Source organism: Zosterops lateralis (assembly GCF_965231275.1).
Source record: "Zosterops lateralis genome assembly, chromosome: 3".
Lineage (NCBI taxonomy): Eukaryota > Metazoa > Chordata > Aves > Passeriformes > Zosteropidae > Zosterops > Zosterops lateralis.
The window spans coordinates 97,393,685-97,417,001 of NC_139764.1; the positions used below are offsets into that span (position 1 = coordinate 97,393,685).

Below are 23,317 nucleotides of genomic sequence, written 5' to 3' on the forward strand. Positions count from 1 at the left end.
TGCTACTAAATCCATTGTAAAAAACTAATTCCCTTTCTTTCTTAGAACTTGGTAATTGCTAGATTTCTTCTTTTAATTCCCCCCCCCCCCCCCCCCCCTTTTCAATTTTATCAGTGCATGTGTTTTGGTTTTTAAAAAATTGTTTTCCAATAAACCAGCATGTGATGATTCTGCATGTAGTGCACTCTTCATTTGGTGATGGCTGTGGCCTGGTGCCAGCACTAAAATACGTTTGAAGTTCTAAGAAATAAATCAAGTGATGTAGTGATGATATATGTGGCTCTTGTCATGTGTTTTTGGCCTTTCCAAATCCATGGACTTATTTTAAAAATTCCCATATGATTTGGCACTTGCATCTGCAGCTTTAGTGTAGTCAGAAGTCTATGTTTTAACAAATTCCACTTACCAGCTGTTAAGAAAATAATGCAGGATAATCTTTTTGTATGCCTAACTCAAATAAGAGATGACATCTTGAAAAACCATTCCTTGTTTGCTGCAATAGTAGCAATAGTATGTTTTTAAAAATAAATTATTTATAGCTTTCCCAAACCATCCCCAATTGTTTTTAATTACATGCATTTTGTATTGTAAAATGACCTCAGGCACCGAGTGAACATATTTTTTTCTGTCAAAGTAGATGGTAGATAAGTGTTGCCTCCCATGTAATCAATGAAAGTCAAGATTCTTTTTTTGGAATTATGATGGGATTCATTTGGGATTTGATGTCAGGAGAAATAAATCAAAGCACCAACATCAGAAGTAAGCATGATTATTCCTGGAATTCTTTTAAAAGAAAAGGACAAGCCAAAGATTTTGCTATGGCCTGTGCAGGTTTGTAAGAGCTAAATGCAGCAGAGCAAGATTACGTGTTATGGTTTTGAAATTAGGCAAAAAAAATAAGCATTTTGATTCCTATAAAGGGTATATTGATCTTTATAATGTTAAACAAAAAGATATGCAGCTCTAAAGCCGTGGCACATCAGTGGTCTCTGTACATACCTTGCTGCGTGGCACAACCCTTGATGTATTGAGGTTAGAAGTGCGGCACATCTTGCCGAGCTTTAAATACTACACTGTGCTTGGCAGCCTCAGAAAGGAAGTCATCCCTTTATTAGTCATCTGTCTCTGAGGCAACAGAAAAAAAAAACATTCCCAATTTATATAGGCTTATAGTAAAACTGCTGCTGAATTGGGCTCTCAGTTGATCTTTGTGAGAGAATGGGCTTGGGCCAAAACTCCTCAAAATGGATGTGCTCTGCCCTTTGTCATGGGGACAGCAAATGCCTGTAGGATTCATGGATAACCAGGTGACCATAAAAGTTATGCACAGGTCAGAAAGGACAACAGTGATGGAAGGAGGACAGAGCAGGGATGCACAAGGAGTGTGCATGCAGAGGGAGCAATAAAGGAGTAGTGCTCAGGGGAGCTAACTAGTCTTTGGACATGCATCCATTAGAGGAATAATAAAGACGTTCCTCAGCATATTCCTTTTATATGGGTCAGTGTACTCTTGTGACCTTACTCCAATCTCAGACCTTAGGTATATATTTTCAGCTCCTGTTTTCTCTGAGAAAAGTTATGTAATAACTTTTAAATGTTCTTTGGGGTGACCTATACTCCCACATTTTTTGTTCATGCTATGGCATACTTCATTGCCTTAATGGAAGGACTATGAAGATATTTTCTTCCAGCATTGGATCAAGTTGTGTAGAAAATTTGCAAAAATTTGTCATTTTTTTGTAATTGTTTTACAATGAATTTTCATAGTATATGACTGAATACCTAATCCTGCTTTGTTGTGTTGGTTGCATGCTGCTGCAATTCTGGTATTGTAGCGAGTCTTATACAAGTTGCGTGTCTTGTGTCTGCTCTTGAGAAGCCACAGGTGCCCTGCGTATCAAATTCTTTCAACCATTTTGGGTTCCTCTTTCTCCACTCAAGGAGTCTTGGGAGTCTTGATAGGATGGCATGCTTTATCTACTCTGCCTATTTTCCAGCAATATTTTGTAGCCTTGCGGCATTTCTCAGAAGGTGAAGTGCACTTGGCTGTGCTGATTTTGAGAAGGCAGCAGCCAATACCCCATCAGGAGAAGAGAAAGGCCATGGATACTGCTCATGACAGGAATGAACTGTGTCATTTTTTGGAAAATGAGATGAAAGGGAAGCAAATTGAATAGGCTTTGGCAATAGTCCTAAACAGGTTGAGGAGGAGAATTAGCCACATTAATGATTAATAATAGCAAAGCTCATTCAGCTTGAAAAGTACTTTCTTTAAGTGCTAAGTACTGGCATTAAAAATGTATGCATTTTCATTTTAATCCACACTTGGCATCTGCAAATGGAGAGGAAAGAGAAGAGCCAGCAGTGCCATTATAGTAGCACTAATACTTCACTACAGCTGAAATCACAGCTTGCCAAGGCACACAGCCTAGGGTCTGGGTCTTGCAGAGCTCAGCCTGTCCTGGTTAGTGATATGGGTTCTCTTGAAGTGTTCCACCACCTGCCCTGCAGAGATCCAAGTGAAGGCCTGAAAACCTTCTGCAACTCAAACATCTACTAAATGAACAGTTGTCTTCATTAAATCCCTGCTGAGGAAGACAAAGACTGTGTGTAGTCTGTCACACATGGATTTCTTTGCACAATTTAAAATTTTATAAATATCAATTATCTGATCTCTGGGGATTTTTTCCAAAAAATTGATCTGCTTTCTCTAATGCTTGGGAGACACTTAGAAAGGGAGCTCTAACAGAAATGATTTGTTCTGCAATCAAAGTGGTGGCAATGTGCCACCAGAAATGTGGTGGACCAGAGCAGCAGAGATTGTGTGGGCAAGGAAGTACAGTCTTTGCTGCAATCAAGCTATGAGAGGTAAAATCTAGAATAATTTGTTGACTGAGGTGTCTGAAAGGAGCTGAAAAGAAAAATCGAGAGGCAGAAGAGAAAGAGAAGATATTTGAAGTCTGAACTTCAACAGCTACAAGCCACATGCCTGAGGGTTAGGCTGGAAGGTGCTTGTTGATGGGCTATTTGATTTCACAGGGTGAAGGAAGCAGCAGATGGGGAGAAGCAGTTTTGTGCTCTGACCTGAAGTTAGGCACACCAGCCTTGGCACAGTCAATGCACCCTTTGCCTTCCCAGGCTGGTGGTGAGTCAGCAGCTGCATACCTTTTGTAAATGTCTGGAAATGATAACTGAAATCCTTGTTTTGCCAGTTTGCTGCAGAGTGTATAATCCTTCTTGCCTCCCACACAGCTGTGTGCTGAGCTGGTTTCATATCTTCATTTCACTCTGCTGTTGATCTAGCCTCACTCTTTATTCACACATCTGCAAACAGAGTGTTAGGGACCTCTTTCTGTACTTGTCTCTGGTTTGCTTATGCCAGCTGAGCACACAGGCAGGGTGGGAACATCACAGGGTGCCCTGTCCACTGGGAAGCAGACCCTCATCTGCTCTTCCTGTGTAGTGTTGGGCTGGTAGAAGCTGCATGGTAGCAGCAGAGAGCAGGGTCTCTTCATCACTCCCTTGTCTTCCCAACAGACACCTCTGCATTAGCTCACCTTGGTGTAGGAAGGATGGAGGTGGAGGGGAGTTGTTGTTCATCAAGAATAACAAGGTTTAATCTTAATTTGCTCTTGGTCAAAAATATCCAGTTCTCTTCTCTGCCTTGTTAATAGCTGTGCTGTGCACTGTTGTCTTAGAGGCTACATGTGCAGTTATGAGTTGGGTAAAATGCTGTGGTTGCTAGGGGAGAAAAGTATTAGTATTACCAATATTTATTATTTGGTCCCCATGGAAACTGTAGTTCTTCAGGGAGTCTTAATTCTCACATTTTTTCTTTTTATGGAAAAGCTACGTCTTTAACCATGAAGTTCAGATAGGTATTTTCCAAGAATAGATGGCAAGATACATAACTCCCTTTGTGTTCTAGTATGCTTGACAGATGTCTGTCTATGGGGAATTACTGCTTACTAAGCTATGTTGTGGCTTCCACTCATACAAAGATCTTTATAGCATGTTAATCTAATTATATCATGGAGGTGTTTTATTATTTTTTCTGCCTCTGCTTCCTCTTTGATTTGTTCTTTCCCCCATTGCTATTTTTTAATTTGCTGCATATTTTAAATTAATGAAGAGCTATCTGGTTAATTTTGGTTTAAGTGATCTTAGTGGTTTTTTCAACCGAAATGATCCTATGATTTGATGGAGAAATGAGCTTGCTGTTTTCTACTTTGAGGTATAACTGTGGCAAAAACTACGAATGTGGCTCATGGCTGTAAAAGGGGCACAGTAGTACCTGTTTTTTCAAAGTTTGAGCTCTTCAGATTTTCATATGAAAGCTGCTAAAATACTGCATGATTTATCCTTGGCAGAATGGTTAACTCAGTGTTTGGCTCTCTTTCAGTGCCTAAAACAGTATGTGGAACTTCTGATCAAAGAAGGTCTAGAAACAGCAATCAGCTGCCCTGATGCTGCCTGCCCAAAGCGAGGTCATCTGCAAGAAAATGAGGTACACTCTTCCTGCAAAGAGTGTGTTTTCTTTTTCTTACAGGATGTTTAAATGTGTCTTGTTTTTTATGTTATAGCTTCTATTTTTGACAATGTATGTTTTTATTAATTCTTCAGAGGTCAAATACTCTGTCTCTGTTTAAAATTACTTAGATTATTCCTAACTGGATTTTTTTTCTTCTTTTCCTTCTTTCAACAGATTGAGTGCATGGTTGCATCAGAAATCATGCAAAGGTATAAGAAGCTACAGTTTGAAAGAGGTAACACATGTAATACTACCCATCGAAGGCTGTGAGAATGGGTTTGTCCCGGAGCAATCTTATAAATCAGAATCTCTACATAAGTTCTTGCTGTAGCATTGTGCGTTAATTGCTTGGTCATCAGATAGGAAAACCCCAAAACCTAAAGAATAATTGCTTCTGTTCTTGCCTGCATGATTCCCAGAACTGCAGCACTCTGGGAATAAACTAAGGAAAGAAAATTGCTACGTATTATATACCTAAATAAGTAAGGGAGGGAGTGAATTCTATTTTGAGCTTTGCTGTTTAAGTTGACTACTAGTATTGTAGGGGCTGGAGAGGAGTATTGACATCTTTCATAGAGCCAACATTATCTCCTGAGTTAGCATTTGGTGCAGGATTAATGAGTGGTTCTGCATGTAATGATACAAACACATTGAGAATATAAGCTGACTGTGTTCCTTTGGAGATGTGGAATGGTGTGGCCATAGAGAACTTCCAGTAAAGTTTTGCTAAGGCCAAGACCCAGCCTAGAAATTATTGCAGTCATTGGTGATTCAGTGGGCTTTGAAACATGACATGACTTATCTGTAAGGAGCCTCCAATAAAGGGATGAAACTGTATCTTATGCTGTTGTTAATCATGTGGTTACATTAGGGTAGAGGTCGACTTGAAATAGATTCTTACTGGGCAAGGCATTTTAAAAACACTTCCTGGTGGGTTTTACTGCATAGTATACACTGTATTTAACTTCAAGTACAACTGAAAAAAATACATCTCATTCTCAGAACAAGTTTGGTTCAGTGAATGAAAGTGGGCAATTAATTGAGACTCATGAAGCTCACTTTGGTTTGGTGCCTGTTTGCAAAGCAGGCCAGATTTATGTCAATGTAGGTCACATAAATTAAAAAGCTCCTTTTTAAAATGTGTCTTCAAATGCCCTGCCAGTCAACCTCCGCTGAAATGCATTGTTATGGAAGGCTGATCTTGTACCCGCCTTTGAATTTGGGTCTTTTATGTCCTTTTGCAGAAGTGCTTTTGGATCCATGCCGGACTTGGTGTCCATCCTCTACTTGCCAGGCAGTTTGCCAGCTCCAGGAATCAAGCCCACAGGACCCTCAGCTGGTCCAGTGCAAAGTGTGTGACATTGAGTTCTGCTCTGCTTGCAAATCTAATTGGCATCCAGGTCAAGGCTGTCAAGAGAACATGCCAATCTCTTTTCTTCCAGGAGAAACAAGGTAAGATATTGCAAAAGATTAAGTATTTAGAAGCTAAATACTCAAAGAGTCATTTTCCGGATGTTTTGTTCTAAAGCTGTTTCCTTCACTTAGTCATTCCTGTTCTTTTAATGCTGTATCTAAAACTGAACAGTTCTTGGCAGCCTCACTCTTTGCCAGCATTCCCAGCAAAGCACAAAGGAGCTGCTTGAGCCTTTGGCCTTTTGCCCCAGTGGGAAAAATATGACATCCAGGCAGTTCATCAGCTTCCCTTCAGAGATGATCTTGTTACTGCTGCTCTCCTGGACAATGTGAGAGTTGGTAACATCATGCCAGACAGTGATTTTTAGGATACCCTGTCAATCATACCCTCTGCTGCACACTTGGCCTATGATCTCAAGTTCTGTTTCAAGTGGTCTCTGGTGGCAAACTGCAGCCGCTGAATAAGAAAGGCCATTGTGCATGTGTTCCACTTCATGTCTGGGCTTTTTCAAAGATTATGTTGCACTTGAAGAGATCATTAAAGCCCTGCCCAGCCTTGGACTTAGTTACTCATACCTTGTCTTCTTTCAAGCTTTGCTATAACAGATGACTAGCTAGGAAGCTGTCGTGATGAGTTCCACTCAAATACAATGATCAAATTATCAAATACACTGACTTTTGCACATGCTTTTGTGTATGCTTGGCAAAAATTTCATGGCAGGTAACAAACTGTATCAATTTTTTTATAGTGTTTAGGTTGCTTCTAGGTTTTTCTGCCATGCTTAATTTTTTTACTCCACTGAGTAAAAATAAAAGTTGTTTTTTCATTATTCTGAAGCATAATGTGCCTGTTAGCAGCATGTGGAGTTTCATATACATTTTATGTATACAAAGCATTTTTTCTAGTACAGTCACCCCTAGTATTAGTAACTAGTGTGTGTCCTTTTACCCTGCTATTTGGCAAATCAATCAATCGATCATGAGTCCTGTTTTCCAGCAAATTGTTGATTTCCCATTGGTCATTCTTGTATCACACACTGGCAGTAGCTGCAGGAATCTCATTTAAGGTACATGAGGATAAAACCTGCATACAGTAGAAAGCTGTACAAGAGAAATAAAAGTTGTTCCACTGTTTCAACATTCCTCTCTGTTGTGCCCATTATAGGAGGGGACACCTGTGGTTTTGCACACTTGTGCAAGAACAGTCAGTGCTGACCCTCAGTCATGAAGAGTGACTTGTTAGGACTCTGTCAACAGAGACAAAGCTTAACTGAAAGAACGACAGGGACCAAAACCTCATTGTTCTTGATTTTGAGGTAAACTCCTAGGGAGCATCCTCAAGGAGGGCACAGACAAGTAATTTATCCCTGGTGCCCTAGTCCAAAGGAATGTGGTCTGGGATTCTTGTGCAATTGAGGGATTGTTTCTTCATCTCAGAAAAAAAGGAGAGAAAAGGATAATAATCTAGATGTACAAAATATTTAGATGTGAGCTATCTGCTGCTTATCTGGTACATTACAGGAGAAAACTGTTTAATATCTATTAGTATCACTAGATAACAGAAACAGCTAGTTTTCACATGGTAAAGAAAATATCCTAACTTTTATGTAGACACTGTGGTAATTAAACATCTTTTTGTAGAGATATGTTTGTCAAGTAGTGTACAGGCATAATATCTGAATAATAAAATCACTTGAATGCCTGAATCTCTTTTTAAAAGTAATTTATCTTTTTTTAAGCAAAAAAGCAGGTTTGTCTTCACAGCACAGTTCTTAGACATTCTTCTCTAAACTGACGTGGTCACACATTTTACTAATTTCTCACTCTGTCCCACAGTTCAGTTTTCAAAATGGAAGATGATGACGCTCCGATCAAACGCTGTCCAAAGTGTAAAGTTTACATTGAACGAGATGAAGGCTGTGCCCAAATGATGTGTAAGAATTGCAAACATGCCTTTTGCTGGTACTGTCTGGAATCTCTTGATGTGAGTACATGCCATGCATTCTGGCTCTCAGAAGGTTAGGAATTCATTGCTTTGCCATCCAGCTCTCTGTTAAATCAATTAAATAAATAGCTCACTAGCTTCTGGCCACAAGTCATCACAGCTGGTGCTGGGAATTTAATACGATGTGTATCCTCTGTTTTACTTGTCTAACCTGTGTGAATTTAGCATTTGGTCTGAGTCAGTAAACAATTATTAAAAAGTAAAATTTTATGATAATAATCTGTTTACAATCTTAACATGGCACCTAACATGGATAAGGGTGTTGCGTTTTTTCATCCAGTACTGACTTTTTAATGATGCCTTTCTTGAAGGCATTACAGTACGAGACTAGCAGTGCTCTCATTCTGAGGATGTTTAACAATCTAGATGTGGTATGTCACTAGCAGTCAAATTTGTTTACCATTCATTGTATTCTGTGGGACAATAAATAGATCTGACATAGGAGAAAGAATACAATGTTCTCCCAACAGCAGGAATTTATTGGTCTATAAGCTGCTGCTGTCCTATGTTTATATTTTTTTAAAATCAGCTTGTTATCATGCCCACAGATCAGAGTATATACAATACACAACATCTGTTTCCATGTCATCAGTTTTACTTTATAACATTGTTAACAATAGCAAAGGAAATTAGGTTCCTGAAAGCTACTCCAACTATTCAAATCCTGTGGTGGTCCCATTTCAGTACTTTACTAACAATCTTGAAGTTACAGACTTGTCAAATGCTCACATGCTCTCACAAGATAAAAAAGCAGTGTTGCCTTAGAACTAGACCTACTATCGTGTCTGGTTTGTGAGACGCTGACAGGATTGATAGGGACATAATATCTCAAAAATCTGTTTTGTCTTTCTGTTCTTCAGCTAGATAAAGGAACCAGCTTTGGGAAGTCTGCAGTGCATGTACTGATTTTACTTTACTCTTTCTATGTGTGTGTAAAACAGCAGTTGTCAGCTTATCTTCTTGGATTCTCTCGTTAAACTTCATGCTAGCATTTAAATATGCAGCTTGAGACCCTTTGGGAGAAGAATTTGTTATATATCTGTAACACACGCCAAACAAACCTGTTTGTGAAGACGCCTAACTGTAAACAAAGACCTTTGGAAAGGTTGGACATGGTCATATCTGCTTGCTTTTATCTTCCTCTGTGATTCCTGGGTTTAAGTTGTCAGAATATATTGTTTGGTAACTTGAAGAACTTCTGTTTATTACCTACCTTCTCATTTCATATTTGTAGGATGATTTTCTCCTTATACATTATGACAAAGGACCTTGTCGAAACAAGCTGGGGCACTCCAGGGCATCTGTTATCTGGCACAGGACACAGGTAAAGCTTCAGACTTTTGAAAGCTCTCTACAGGTCTACTACTGTCATAGTGCCTCATTTTAACACCTTAGGGTAAAATTCTATGCCAAATGGTATCTGATTTTTGTAGCAGATAAAAAGAGGGCAGTTAGCTTGGAGTGGAACAATTAGCTCTCCTAGAGAAAACCCTCCTTGCCAAAATGCCACTGAGAACCAGAAAAGATATGTTTGCAGAGCCAGTTCAATGCCAGTCCAGATATGTTCTCACTGAACTGGGAGCATGAGCTAGGTTGTCACCCTCAGTATTATTTACAAGGAATCTCTTCCTGTAAGGCATTTTTAGCTCTGGATCCAGAACTGGAAAGGAATTAACCTGAATACAGACATTATCTTGCTATGGACTCTATCTGACTCCTTCCTGTTGGTTGGATAGAAAGTAACCCAGAAGGTTCATCAGTAGTTTCAAAGAAAGATTCAAATTGATAGCTGCAGAGGGTGTGAGAATACCTCTTGTAGTCTAGATTCAGTGTTGCTAGACTCAGCAAGAATGCTGGTAGTAAAAAAGCTCTCTGCAGCACTTTGATGCAGTATAAATGCTAATGTGTGACTTGGTCCAATCTACTGCCTTTACAGTCTGTTCAAAGATATGAGGACATCTGCATATCTGAGTCATCTCTTCCTAAATAACCCCTGTGCCTGGAAAAAGCTACCTTAGCTTGACATGAGGCACTTTTCTTGAAGTACAGATTTCTTTCCATGTGAACATAAACCCCAATTCTATAGAATAATCATCAAGTCTGGATAAACAGTTAAAATGAAATAAAAGGAGGATCTCACCCCTCTCCTTCCACCCATACCAGTGAGTGTCTGAGCTGCTGACTGGGTTTTGCTTGGATTAGCCAATGGCATTTCAGGAAGTGTGTAGGTACTTTAAGTTTACTTAAAGATAAACCTGTAGTATGAAGTGATTAATCTGATATTTAGAATCTGTTCTAAGCCACTGCAGTTTGTGCAAATATGTTTGATATATGGAATGTTTGATGATCTGGTCATTGTTAAGAATTCACTACTTAATAATTCACTACTAAGCAGGATATAATTCTGCTAAACCCACTGAAGCCAAATCAACACTCCAATTGTTTCCTTATGTTAGCTTTGAGTAAGTTGCTAAGGTTCTTCTTAGGTTTATCCAAAGCAAATTGAGGTGAGTCTTTAGTTTGCTTTTTGTGGGTTTAAAAAAATATTTGTTTTGGCCAGAGAAAATGGCTTGATGCCTAGTAGGGCAGCAATTTCTTCTGAGGAAAAAAAAACAAGGAAAAAGTAAACAAGTAATACTCAGCAGACAGTTTCACTTAAAAATAAACAACACTCCCATCCCCCCCCAACACACACACACACACAAAACCACACCAAAAAAAAAAAAAAAAGCAGCAAAAACAAAACTGAAACTTGGTGATTTCTTTGATGGCATATTGAGGCTGAAAGGAAGGTGTAAATAGATGTTTTATATTAATTACCAGTAGTCAGTCTGGTCCACTAAATTGCCAGCTTTTAGCTTGGCTCTGTCTGACCAGTGCACTCAGCCTGGGCTGCAGAGAGCAGCAGAGCAATCGTTGCAGCTTGTGTGTTTTAAAAATGAGAATTTAACTTTGGTTTCTGGGAAATAAATGCAAAGGTTAGTACAAGTTGCGTCAGATTGTCAGCAGCACCATAAAAAAGAGAATAAGCTATGGAACGTGCCCATCTCTGGAGCTAAAAAGGAAACTAGTGGTGAGAAGAAAGGCAGTGTTTGGGACGAGGCAGGTGCGGCTGCTGTGGCTGGGCGGCAGAGCGGGTCCTGCGGGGTGTGTGTGGTGTGTGTGTGTGTGGTGTGTCTGTGTGTGTGTGAGAGAGAGTGTGTGTGTGTATGTTGTGTGTGTGTCCGCCCGCAGCGCTGTCCCACAGCGCCACCGCCCGCACAGCCCCGGAGCCGCCTGCCTGATCGTCAGCGCCAAATTATCCCTGGCCGCCAAAAGAGCTACCGCATCGTCCCATCTACACCGTGCCTAATTTAATATTTGCCAGCTAATTGAAGTGGCGTATCTAGCCCTGACTAGAAGAATCCTTAATGAGTGCTGCGCTCTAATTTCATTTTGCCTTCTGCTGTGAGGTTTTGCTATTGTATTAACATTCCACTCTAGCCATTATTATTCAAAATTATTCACAGACACTCTCATGTAAATAAATCTAAATTATTCTCTCAAATAATTAGTGGGAATATTGTTGCAGCATCACTCTTACTGTTGCCTATGGCAAATGGAAAACTTTCTCAGGCAATGAAGCTCAACTTGAATGTTTTTAAAATAATTTTCCAAATTTAAGCTCTGTAGAAATTACTACTTTGTCACACTGACCCAGGAGGGAAGTCTATGGTCCTCTGTTCATGCTGGGAAGGAGGTGATCAGTAAACGTAAATGGACAAGATGCACTTAGAGTTAGATCTTGTCCCCTGAAGCAGCAGCATGAGCTCAGGTCCAGCTGCAAAAAACCATTGCATGTGCAAAGACCACCTATAATCCATGGTGTTAGTAATCTGTGATTGAAATTCCCAAGCTTGAGTGCATGCTGGTGGGACATGGTGGGAATCTTCCCAGATTCTCTGAACACCACCAACATCTTGACTAATTCTTCTTGAAGCTTTCTTCAGAAAAAAAGGGAGCACCTGAAAGTGGAAGTCTTTCTGTAGCCTTGATTTCAAACTTCAGTATTTAGGTTTGATCAAAGAAAAAAGATTTGGTTCATTAGTTGAGATACAAGAAAACTCAAAAAGGCAAATAATCATCTGCATCACTTTGTGTGGTAAAGCAGAGTTCTGTGACACAGTTCTGACTGGAGCCATTCACATGACTTTCACTCACATTTACTAGTCACAGGAGCTGACTGTAGTATACACATAGGGGAGTCTTGGCTCTGATAAGGTCAGTGGCATTTGCTGAGGTCTTTCTGAGGGACACAGATGATGCAATGGTGTAGCAGACACAGAATCTAGGCAATGCTATCTCTGACACAATGCTATCCCTTTTTCTTACAGGTCGTAGGCATTTTTGCAGGATTTGGTCTTCTACTTTTGGTGGCCTCCCCTTTCCTTCTACTTGCTACACCATTTGTTCTGTGCTGCAAGTGCAAATGTAATAAAGGAGATGATGATCCTCTACCTACCTAGACTGAGAGAAGATTGGACTCATCACAACATGTTTGATTTTACTGTTGCTGTTATGTTTCCCTCTTGCACTTACATTGCTGTAGCCTTACTTGCCCCATTCTGCTTTTTGTTGACACAGTCTTGATTCCAGGAACTGTTGTTACTACTGTTGTACAGATCTCTTGATAACAGACAAGGAGGGTAATAGAAGGCAAGTTTGGTGCTAAAGGGAGACCACAGACCTGGGTAGCTATCTGAAATTAAGAGGTGATACTGCTAAAAATAATGCAAATGGTTGGTGCTGCCCTGCTGGTGGACTGGGAACTGTACTGAATGACATCAGCAAACCAAGCTGAAAACGCCTACAAACATTTGCATATCTGTTTGCTTCCAAATTTGGTGTCTTATTCCTGCATATGTTTAAGTTGCCTATCATTTAAATCAGATAGTCAACTTTGTGTGACTTTATTACACATCTGTTTTTGTTAAAGCCATCACAATGTCCTTTTTAGTACCTATTTTTTCCAAGAGTAACAAAATTAGTAAGGTGCATATAGGCCATCCTATGCCTTTCTTGAAATTTGGAGAGGATCAGAGGGACAAAGTTGATCCTGCTGCCTTCCATGAATTTTATAAAGTCTTATAAGAAATCTGTTTGATTAAAAACTACATTTTAAAATTAATTGATGAAGGTGTAAGTATGAGTGGTGACACAAACCTGCTATTTAATCAAGTTTCTTTTAAAAAATCATTGATATTGATTACCCCTGGACCACTAGTATTTCTCTGAATTGTTATTTTTTTGCTATTGTTTAGGGTTCTGCTACACTTATAGGGCTATGTAACTTCTAATCCAGGTATCTTAATCTTTTTGTAGATACATACATATATATATATATATATTCCTATTTAAACCAAATGTGTAAATAGCTGTGCTATTGAAATATTTTGGAAATTCAGGATGGCTTGCTTCTTTCTGTCTTTAGGACAATTATTAAAGAATGCAGGACTAACTTTATTGTTAAGCAGACTCTTGGGTTATCAATGAGTCTTTCCTTTTAAATACGAAAATACATCATGGTTATCCCTGTAGTTAATATGAAAATGCCTGGGATATTTGTGGAAGTTGTGCTTTGCATTTAAACTACTTAGCCCATTTTCAGAGATAATATTGTATGATATGTGGTGTATTGTGTTAATAACAATACTGTGACAAGATAAGTTTTTATTTGAAAACTAATCACTTGATAGTTTTGCAGAATTCAGTGCTGTGTTTTCAGGGTAGTAAAGTGTGCTATTCAACATACTACATCACTGGCGTTTCTCTTTAGAAATATTTTTTTGAAAACCATTTTTCTCTGATATTAAAGCCAACAAGAATTTGACTAATAACTTCTTGCCATGAAATATGAAGCACCTGAAACAATATGTATGTTTGTAATATGAAGGAAAATATTCTTTTGAATGGCTCGTGGACTAAAATTTTACTGTATTTTTTCTTCATCATTTATTTCTGTCATCAGCAACGTACTGAGATGGATTAATATCTTGAAAACAGGACAACTTTACACTGAAGATGTCTTAAGATCCTTAAATGCATCTACTTCTGGCTGCTGTCACAGGCTGGGAATATGTTTTCATAGCTCAACCATAAAAAATTACTCTTTATTGTCTTTTGGTTGGTTTACACTGTCTATCTGTTAAATAAAAATATTGTAGGACACAGTTTTGAAAAGGGCCAATTTCTTTTTAAAAAGCTATTCTCCTCCCTTATCTTCGAGGCTTAGTGGTATCCAAATTCGAATTGTATCTCACCAGAGATTTTAGCTGTGGGAGCTGGAGATTATCTGCAATTCACTTTCTTGGCTTGATTTTAATAAGTTCAGCCTCTGTAATGTGAATAAAAAGAATAGGTGGTTTCTAGCAAATCTGAACTCATGATATCTTCAGATTGTTTATGACAATGCACAATTCAAATCTTTTGTTATCTGAGTATCTATAGTATTTTAGCTATCTTTGTTATTAAAAATTGCTTAGTTGTTCAAAAGCATCTGTAGGGAAGTGTGGGTAGTGCATTTGATCCCTGTTTGCCATCTCCCAGGGATGTGTGAAGCACTGCTGAGTTCAGTGGGCAGGGAAGTGCTTCTCTCCCTCTGGCTCTGGGATCAGCTCAGTCCATCTCCCAGAGGGATCCCAAGCCACACACTTGAGTTGTCCTGAGTCATAGCTTCATGGTCCAGGAATAATGGAAACCATTCTGCAAAGGACAGCTTCCTGAAGGTTAGCTTCAACTATGGCCTTTCCTCCTTGGCCCTGTAATTCTATTTAACTGGAGAAAAAAGACCTAGGCAACAGGATGTAAAGACTTCACAGGTTATTATTTTCCAGCTGGGGCACTCAGGTGTTTTGCTCTATTGCAGCTGCGACTGAGGACCAGTTCTCTTACTGGGATCATAATAAACAGGAGAGATTCTCTGGCGTATGAGCAGGATTGAGTGTCCTGGTATGAGAAGGTTTATTTTCTCTGTGCCTTTCTTGGAGAATTTATGCCAAAATACAGCAAAACTTGACTTTTCCAAAGTGCTGTGTGGCCAGTTAATAATCAAAGTCAGAATTAATGCATTTCCAGATTTAAAAGAAAAAAGAAAGATAAATAAGTTATTTGCAAATACAGAAATTTAAAAATTGTAATTTATAATGGATACTCACAGGTAACATTATATATAATCAGAAAACTGTCAGTATATCTCTGAGCTCAACATACTTGAATTGCTACTGGTGAATTTTTTGACATAGCTCTTGTTTCACATCCCAGCTGTTGGAATAGACTATATGCCTACATATATTTACCAAATACCTACCCAGTCTTTTCAGGTTTGCTAAATGGCATTCCATCTGTATTCTCGGGGAATTTTTTGTTTGTTTTTATTGTTGTTAATATTATTATTTTTATTACTATTATTATTTTTAATGCTGATTTGGTTCCAAAGTAGCAACTTTTGGTGGTGATGTATTAAGTTCAGGGTGCTTTTATGTTACAGCTTTTGTTGATACTGTGACATTTAATACCCCAAAACTGAATTGTAAATACGTAATTTTAAACTCTGACATTTAAACCCCCTGCCATGGGAAAGGGAACATTAGTTTCTTCATCTCTTCAAATGAAAATCTGTTACAACAGCTATGGCTTTTTGGATTTGCACCAGAAAAAATACTTCACAACATGATTTCTGCTGCATTTTTATGGTTATGCTATTATTTAGTGAGTTTATAATCACACAGAATCATAGAATATTCTGATTTGAGAAGACCCACAAGGATCAAGTCCAGCGCTTGAGTGAATGGTCTGTTTGTAAATGCTGTTTAATGGAGTTGGTGACAGTACATCATCCACATGTTCTTCGGGGGTGTCATGTCCAGTGAGTGTGGAGTCCCAGCTCCAGAGGCTGTGCATCTCCCTAGGCTGGCCATTAGCTGGGCTGAAGTCAGTCCTGAGAGAGACCAGGAGCACAGCCCACTTCATCTTCAGCGTTGAGTTTTCCCCTGTGACATTGGACAAATCACTCACCGCCTTTTATCTCAATTTAACCATCTTCTAAGTGAATGATTTAAGTGAAACCAGTGTTTACCTCAGGAGGGCTTTGAGGGCAAATTCACAGGCTTTTCAAAATTTGTGATGAACAATTATATATAAAAGATTATGTAGTTTATGTTAATATTTCAGTTTTATTCATATTGGCATTCATCCTGAAATGTGCTACTACTGACTTTAGCATGTCAAGAATTTAGGATACTTTCCCCCACATACTAAGAAGCATGATCTTTCCTCAGATACTCTGGTGCATAAATTAGGCAAAGTCCCAAATAACAGCAGATTCGATCAACTCAGTTTACAGCTGAGCTCCTGACATGCAGAAAACAATCAAAATTAGTGAATAGCTCTCATTCATGGAGCTGACAGGATAAAATATCCATAGGCCAGAAAAATATGAAGTGATTTTTTTTTTAATTATTAGGGGCAGGAAGATTAGAATGAAGTTCTGTGCATTTCATCTGTAGACCTTTTACTGTTTAGGAATAAATATTTTTAATGCAGGCCATTATCATTCCAGTGAGGTGCAGCATGCATAAACCTTTGTGCAGGTTTGCTTTTTTAAAACCAAAGTTTGTACATTTCATGTACATAATCTAAAATCCTGAGGAAAACAAGTAAATTACTGTTGCTGATGACAGTGATACTAGGAACATCAAAAAATCCTGCATCAGCCCTTAATTGCTAATGCACTTGTACTAAGTAAGGCATGCTGTTTGTGTTTAGAGCCCTGTGGTCTTCATTATTGCTTTGATTTGTGTATATCTTATAAGAATTCCAGGAACATTAGGTACAGGTACATGGTACATAACTGAACCTTTCTTCATCATTTTATTATGATGCATTTTAAATTTGTATAGGGGTAAGCATGAAGGAGTCATGCATATGTATAAATAATGTATTTGACCAGTGTAAAAATAGTTCTGTTGATGTATTTGAAATGTAAGTGCATTTTGTGCCACTAACACTGTGATGTATAAAGGAGCTGTTGAATGCCTTTTAATGTGGTGTTTTGTACTTTGAATCATATTGGAGAGTTTAATTTGTAATTTCAATAGATATTTTAAATGAATGTGTTTCCTGTGATTCTTCATAGTGACTTTCCCCTGTGCTTCTCTGCCTCTCAGTCCTTTGGAGAAAGCACAGCCTACGGCCTGGAGACCTCCTGCCACAATTCTGGACATAATTGTGGTTTCTGACTCACCATCTCCCAGCTGAGCTAAAAGAGGGAATCTGGATATCTCTAGAACTAATTTGATGCACAGCTGCAGCCTTGAGCCAGCTCGTGTTCTAGTCCATGGATGGGTGCTCTAGGCAGGTGAATGTGCTGCCCCAGGGATCACTCTGAGGTTTGTGTTGGTTCTTGCACCATGGGTTGAGGTCTGGTGCAGGTGGCTGCAAGCAGCTTATACTCCCCTCAGGTTGGCATGAAAGACAAAAGCAAAGCCCAGTCTCCTGAATAACTGAGTCTATTTAACTCTCTGACAGTGGTAATGAGTTCTCATGTTCTTGACTCCGTCAACAAGCACTTTACATTTTGCCTAAACTGCAATTGAGAATGTAGACTTTCCTTTAGTTCCCACAGTTTATTTTTCACTTGTTAGGATACAATTTGTCTATACCCATAAAAAAAGAACAGGCACAATCTCTTAAAAAAAAATGGTATGCATAAACAATATGCATCTGTGTGCTTTCTACCTGACTACTTTAGAAAAGGCCATATAATAGCTGCTACTAACTTATTTCTTCTTTCATTTTTGTGGAGCATAATGATTTTTCTCCATAAGGGTAAGAGCAAGTTAGATATTTTGTTCAATTAATTGGGCAGAAAATAGTCTCTAAAAGCCACAAGAGGTTTTGACATCTAGAAGCAGGTACTGTTAGTAAAGCGATGGTTCTGCTTGCTTCTGCTACTCCCACACTGTGTTGCTTCCAATTAATGGATATTTGGTGTTGCAGCTTTCTCTTGGAGAGTAGGATTATTTCTCAGTCATGTGTAATAACCATGTAGTTTAGTGACCTATAGCTTCTGGGCAGTCCCTCTGTTTCTCTACCAGGTTCACCTTCTCCTTGCTATAGAAGGATTTTCTAACCTGTGCCTTTCAGCTGTGTGACTGGGTTTCTGCACAAGTGTGTCATCAGAGAATCAAGCACAGCAGAGTAACAGTCATCTATATAAAATTAGGAAATTTAAGTTGAATTCTTAAGTGGCAAACTTATAGCACGTGTATGTTCTAGTAAACAGTGTCCAGGATCATTCAGTTGCCAGAGCTGAACTACATCTGTAGTATTAAGTTCTGTTAGGAGGGACTGCAGCCCCAGAATAACTCCTGAAGTGTACTTGGGCATTGGATGGAAGAATTCTGCTCAAAATGATGACAGTAACTGTCCTTTAAGAACTGAAAGACTGAGAGAAAAGAGAATTGCACAGCACAAAATCCTTATGCTAATTTTAGCATTCTACTAGTTACAGTGGTACTAACTGGTATTGTGTGCACGCAGAGGTATGGGGGATAGTGCTAGAAATTGTCACTACCAACTTGTGAGCACAGTGCATCCACAGCATCCACAAAGCACCTTTTTATTATTATTATTATTTTTTTTAATTGAGGATCACCTTGGAATTTCCTCATAGGAGATTTTGTGCCATGGGTACTTGACCTGTCAGAACTGCATCTATACCAAGAGTTATTTGACACAGGATATACTGAAATAAATGAGACTTGTATCTGACATCACTTAAGTATGAGGTGTTTTGACATACATATGTCTGGCCTCAACTGATGGTAGTTGATGCAAAGACACATCTCCTGAGTTTTTGGGACATCTTCCCTTCCCATCCTATGCTGCTTTTACTAAAGTTGTTGTCTAGGCAAATTAGCTTTTTTAGCCTCTCAAGCTGCTTCTGAGGTGTGGGTTTGGTGGGTTTTGGTGGTTTTTTTTTTTTTTTTTTTTTTTTTTTTTTTTTTTTTGTTTTGTTTTGTTTTGTTTTGTTTTGTTTTGTTTTGTTTTTTTGTTCTTTTGTTTTTTTTTTGTTTGTTTGTTTTTTGTTTTTTTTTTATTTTTTGTTGTTGTTGTGGGGTGGTTTTTTGTTTGTTTGTTTGTTTGTTTGTTTTTTGTTTTGTTTTTTTTTTTTTTTTTTTTCTCATATGCTTTGATGACAGAAGTCTAAACTGTACTTGTCCAGGCATATAACTTCTACATGGCTAAAACTGAGGACAGCAGTCATAGAATCCCTTATCACAATGACTGCTTTCAGATGCCAGGGCAGAACTTGGTGTTGCAAATAAGAACCAGGTTACTCTATGTTTCCAGATGGCTCTGTGTGTGATGACTATAACTTAACACATGCTACATATACAAAATGTTTAGATGCTGTAAATCATACAAACCAACTCACACATACAGGTAATGGAAATGCACTTAAAAAACTAGAGTCCTGTGTGACAGTAAGAACAATGTCAAGTTGTATGTGTTTCTGTGAATTTATTCCCATGTTCCTTGGATTTTTTTGTTTGGGTTTTAAAGCCAAAAATGAAATTAACACTGTAAGCCAAATAAAGAGAGTCTCTGGGAGTAAATTGTAGGTGTCTTAATTCAGTGCAGTACTCGAAAATCTGGATCTATAATATGTGTGTCTAGCTGACATGTACTTTATTTTCATACGCAGCAACCTATTTAAATGTGTCTTCTAGTCTGTGTACTCATATATGACTACAGCAAGAAAAAATTCTGTTGCATAATTTTGTAGGAAATGCAATAATTTAGCAGGTTCTGTAGGCCTGACCTTCTCATACCAGTCTAAATTAAAGATGTTGGCTCAGCCATTCCTGAGATCTCACTGCTGTATGTTGTTCTCGAGAACAATTACAAACAAGCATACATTTTATTTTCCCTCTTTGCTCCCTCAAAATGATGTTTTGGTGGGTGGCAGGAATACTCGGGCTGCTGCAAAATCCTGAGGTCTTACTGTATTTTGAGAATGCCAGTGTCATTTTAGGGGTTATCCACAGGAGAAATGCATGACCTTGTGCAGAATTGCATTTAAGGTTGCCTCGGCAGATGAGCAGAGTGTAGCGTTCCTTTGTTATCATGCCTTAGTGGTTATTAGCGGACTCATTTTGTTGAAGTCCTGTGTAACTGCTACGAGGGGTACAGGTCGAGTGAGGGATTCCTGGGTTGGAATAGGGATGAACTCTTGCAGCTGCCTTAGCGCAGTCCCCGGGCAGGGTGTTCGGGCAGCGAGCGGTGCTGCCGCAGGCCAGCAGGGAGCAGCCGCCGATCGCCCGGCTCGCGTGGGCTGCCGTGCCGAGACATCCCTGGGAACCACATTCCTGCCTCGAGCTCGTAAAGTCTGTGTTTCAAAGCCTCCGCAGAGCTAATTGTAAAGATAGGGCTAAAAATAACCGTGTTATGATGGGCCTGCTCGCACTGCTGGGGCTGCTCTAGTCTCTGATATTAGCATACATTATTGCTCCTGTTCTCTGAGGGTGTATAAAGCTTCTCTGACAGGGAAAACGCCCAAGCGTTGAACATTCAGAAGCTGACATAGAGATATTTCACTCTCTAAATGTAAAATAAAAGGTGCAAACCGGGGGCCTCTTTCAAAATGCCAAGTTCAAAAACCACTGATTTCACTGGGAGAAGAGGGGGAAACACTAAAATCAGTTGGTTACAAACAGTAGGATCTGGCTGATAAGCCTGCATCTTCTTTATGTTTTATAATGGACGGATATTGTAGCTCAGCCAAATTATTCTTTTCTCTCTTCCTACCCATGCCTGCTGTTGTATCTGTGTTCTTTAATACAGGTGTTCAGCAGAAACAATGCAACTGTCCAAACGATAACTCCAGCCATCCATTCAGCAGTCAGCATGTTTGGCAGGGGAGGCAAGATGCAATGGGGAAGTTGCTGTGGGTCCTTCTGTCTTTTCTTCTCTGTTTATTTAGATTCCAAAGCTTGAGTATCTTCCTGCCCAGCCACCAAGTGCATCTGAGTAGAGCAAAGTGAAAAACTGGTTTCTCATATTTTTTTGTGGACTAGAGTTTGTTTCAAGATCCTGCCAATACTAACACAAACTTTAACTTTTTTGAAAAAAGATAAAATGTGCTGTCCTGGCTGCCCCCATCTCCCTGACAAAATTCCAGGGACTCCTGGGAAACTTCCAGTTCATGCCAATTACAGCCTATTAGGAATGTGTTTGGAGTATGTTTTTGAGCTGAATCCATTTTTCCTTTTCAGAATCTTGAAATTTTCTCAGGTGAAATGGAGCAATCAGAGGACTGGGGTAACACAGTGTCTCTTACCAGACCACTAACACTTTCCTCCCACCGTATCTGTGCATTTTGCTCAGCAAATTTTCCCAGCCTTCAACGTCAATCAGGGAGCTACAGACTGAGAATCTTCACAGTGCAGGATGCGTCCAGCCTTTCAGTGTTCCTTGCAGCTTTCCCTGGCCTCCCAGGAGCAGGATAGTGTTTCTAGGTGCAGAGTATTGAAGAACAGCCCTTGAAAGATACAAACTGGGGGAGAGGGTGTTGTGTGCTATCTTGCTGTTTACCACAACTGGAATCAGAAAGCAGAGACATCCAGAGCAGAAGAAGGGAGAGGCTCTGAGAAATTGCACCTTTTTTTTCTGTCACTTCTACCTATGCTGTGACTAAAATGTACGTTGGTGCTTGGTGCCATCATCCTTACCAGCACTTTTAATCCTTCAACTTGTGATCTCAGGATCTGCTGCATTGCAGGTTCTGCAGCCAATTACTAGCATTTCCTTACAACTAAGATTTGGTATAAGGGAGGCAGATCAAAGTTGTGACTGGGTTAAAATGTGAGTGCCTTATGTGAGAGCTGACCCTCTGTCTCAGCTCCTGTGCCCAAAGACCGAGATATTTTTTTCTGCCATTGTGCTGTGGAAATAATCTGAATGTGAAAAGATACACCTCCTGCAAACAACATCCTTTGTCCTTCTAGAGACACCCCAGGGCTCCTTAAACCTAGAGTTCTGTGGGTGCAACCATCTCTCTTTCATAGGTTTTAACACTAAGCCTGAGAAAATGCCTTTTGAGCCACAGGGTCTGGGCAGAAGCTGCAGGGAAGAGCTGTGGCTGTGAGGAAAAGGAAACTGAGAAATTCTTGAGGTTGCAGCGACCTTTGTTTTAAATCACAGGATACCTTAATGACCCTTCAGGACACTCAGTAATTAAAGTCTTTAAAGTCTTTGATAGCAATCTCAGATGTGCAGGCTGTCAGCACAGGTCAGTAAGGTTATAATGCTGCTCCCAGCTGGATAGAGTATGACTTTCCTTATTTCAACTCAAATATGAAGCTTGCAGAGGAGCTCTTGCTGCTATCCAGCACCAGCAAAGCAGCTGAGAGCTGCCTGCCTGCCCTTTTCATGCAGCTCACAGGACCATGGAGCACTCCCTAGCAATGGCCATGATTGCCTCTGCTCAGAGATGGCCATTTCCAAGCAGGTGTGGGCAGCAGCCCCACAGAAACAATTGTGGTGTTTCTTCAAGCAGCAGTTACTGGTCTTGCTCAGGAGGCTGCATCAGGTGGGATTTGCCAATAAAACAACTAATGGAAGGGTTTTATAGAGCTTTATGTGTCTGAGTGTTCAGCAACCACATGTGAAGCACTGCAAATCAAGCTCCTGGATACAAGGAGCACTCAATGTGTCGGTAGGGAGAAGAAAACCTTTTTCTGTTAACAAGACAGTATCATATTCTCTTTAAATGCCATAAGAGTAGTTAGAACATGAGGTTCAGAAAAAATTTCATTCCTCTCTAGAGTATTCTGTATGTCTTTTGTGTACAATAAGTTTTTCCACCTGAAGAACACATTCTCTCCCAGCTTCTCTGAGGAGCTACTGAAGGCTCAGCATAAGGTTTGTGTGAAGAGTGTGTGGGCTGTGCAGTGCTCAGGCTAATTGCTGCCCCTGAAGCAGCTGGGAGGGGGTGGTCACAGAGGAATATTAAATGAAGGTAGTCCACAAAGATTAGAAAATGTGATAATCACTTGATTTGTCAGGAGTAGAATCAGGAAATTTAAGCAAATATATATCCAATTCATTATTATTTCCTTCAACAAGCAAAATTTCAAAAGGTATCTGGCATGTACCTCTCTCCCACCTCACAAGAGAAGAAAAGACCTCTTGTGTTACTGCTGGCTTTTGTTTCACTATTTTCTTCCTATTTTAAACATAAGAAGAAACCCCAAAATTTCAACAAGCTCTTGAGTACTGCACAATGCCTGGCTTCTTTCTTTTCATGCATGGTGTCATGGCAACAG

The 23,317-nt window shown here is 39.5% G+C and overlaps 1 protein-coding gene across 4 annotated transcripts in view; it reads left to right on the forward strand.

Moving 5' to 3' along the window:
- RNF144A (ring finger protein 144A) overlaps window positions 1–17,097 on the forward strand; it is a 62,750-nt gene extending 45,653 nt beyond the window's left edge. For all 4 annotated transcript variants that reach the window (XM_083857199.1, XM_083857200.1, XM_083857202.1 and 1 more), the window contains 6 exons: window positions 4,403–4,507; window positions 4,706–4,766; window positions 5,776–5,983; window positions 7,781–7,928; window positions 9,184–9,273; window positions 12,323–17,097. In XM_083857199.1, coding sequence (XP_083713325.1) covers window positions 4,403–4,507; window positions 4,706–4,766; window positions 5,776–5,983; window positions 7,781–7,928; window positions 9,184–9,273; window positions 12,323–12,454 — 744 coding nt within the window. In that variant the 3' untranslated portion in view covers window positions 12,455–17,097. The remainder of the gene's footprint in view (window positions 1–4,402; window positions 4,508–4,705; window positions 4,767–5,775; window positions 5,984–7,780; window positions 7,929–9,183; window positions 9,274–12,322) is intronic.
- The last annotated feature ends 6,220 nt before the right edge of the window (window positions 17,098–23,317 follow it).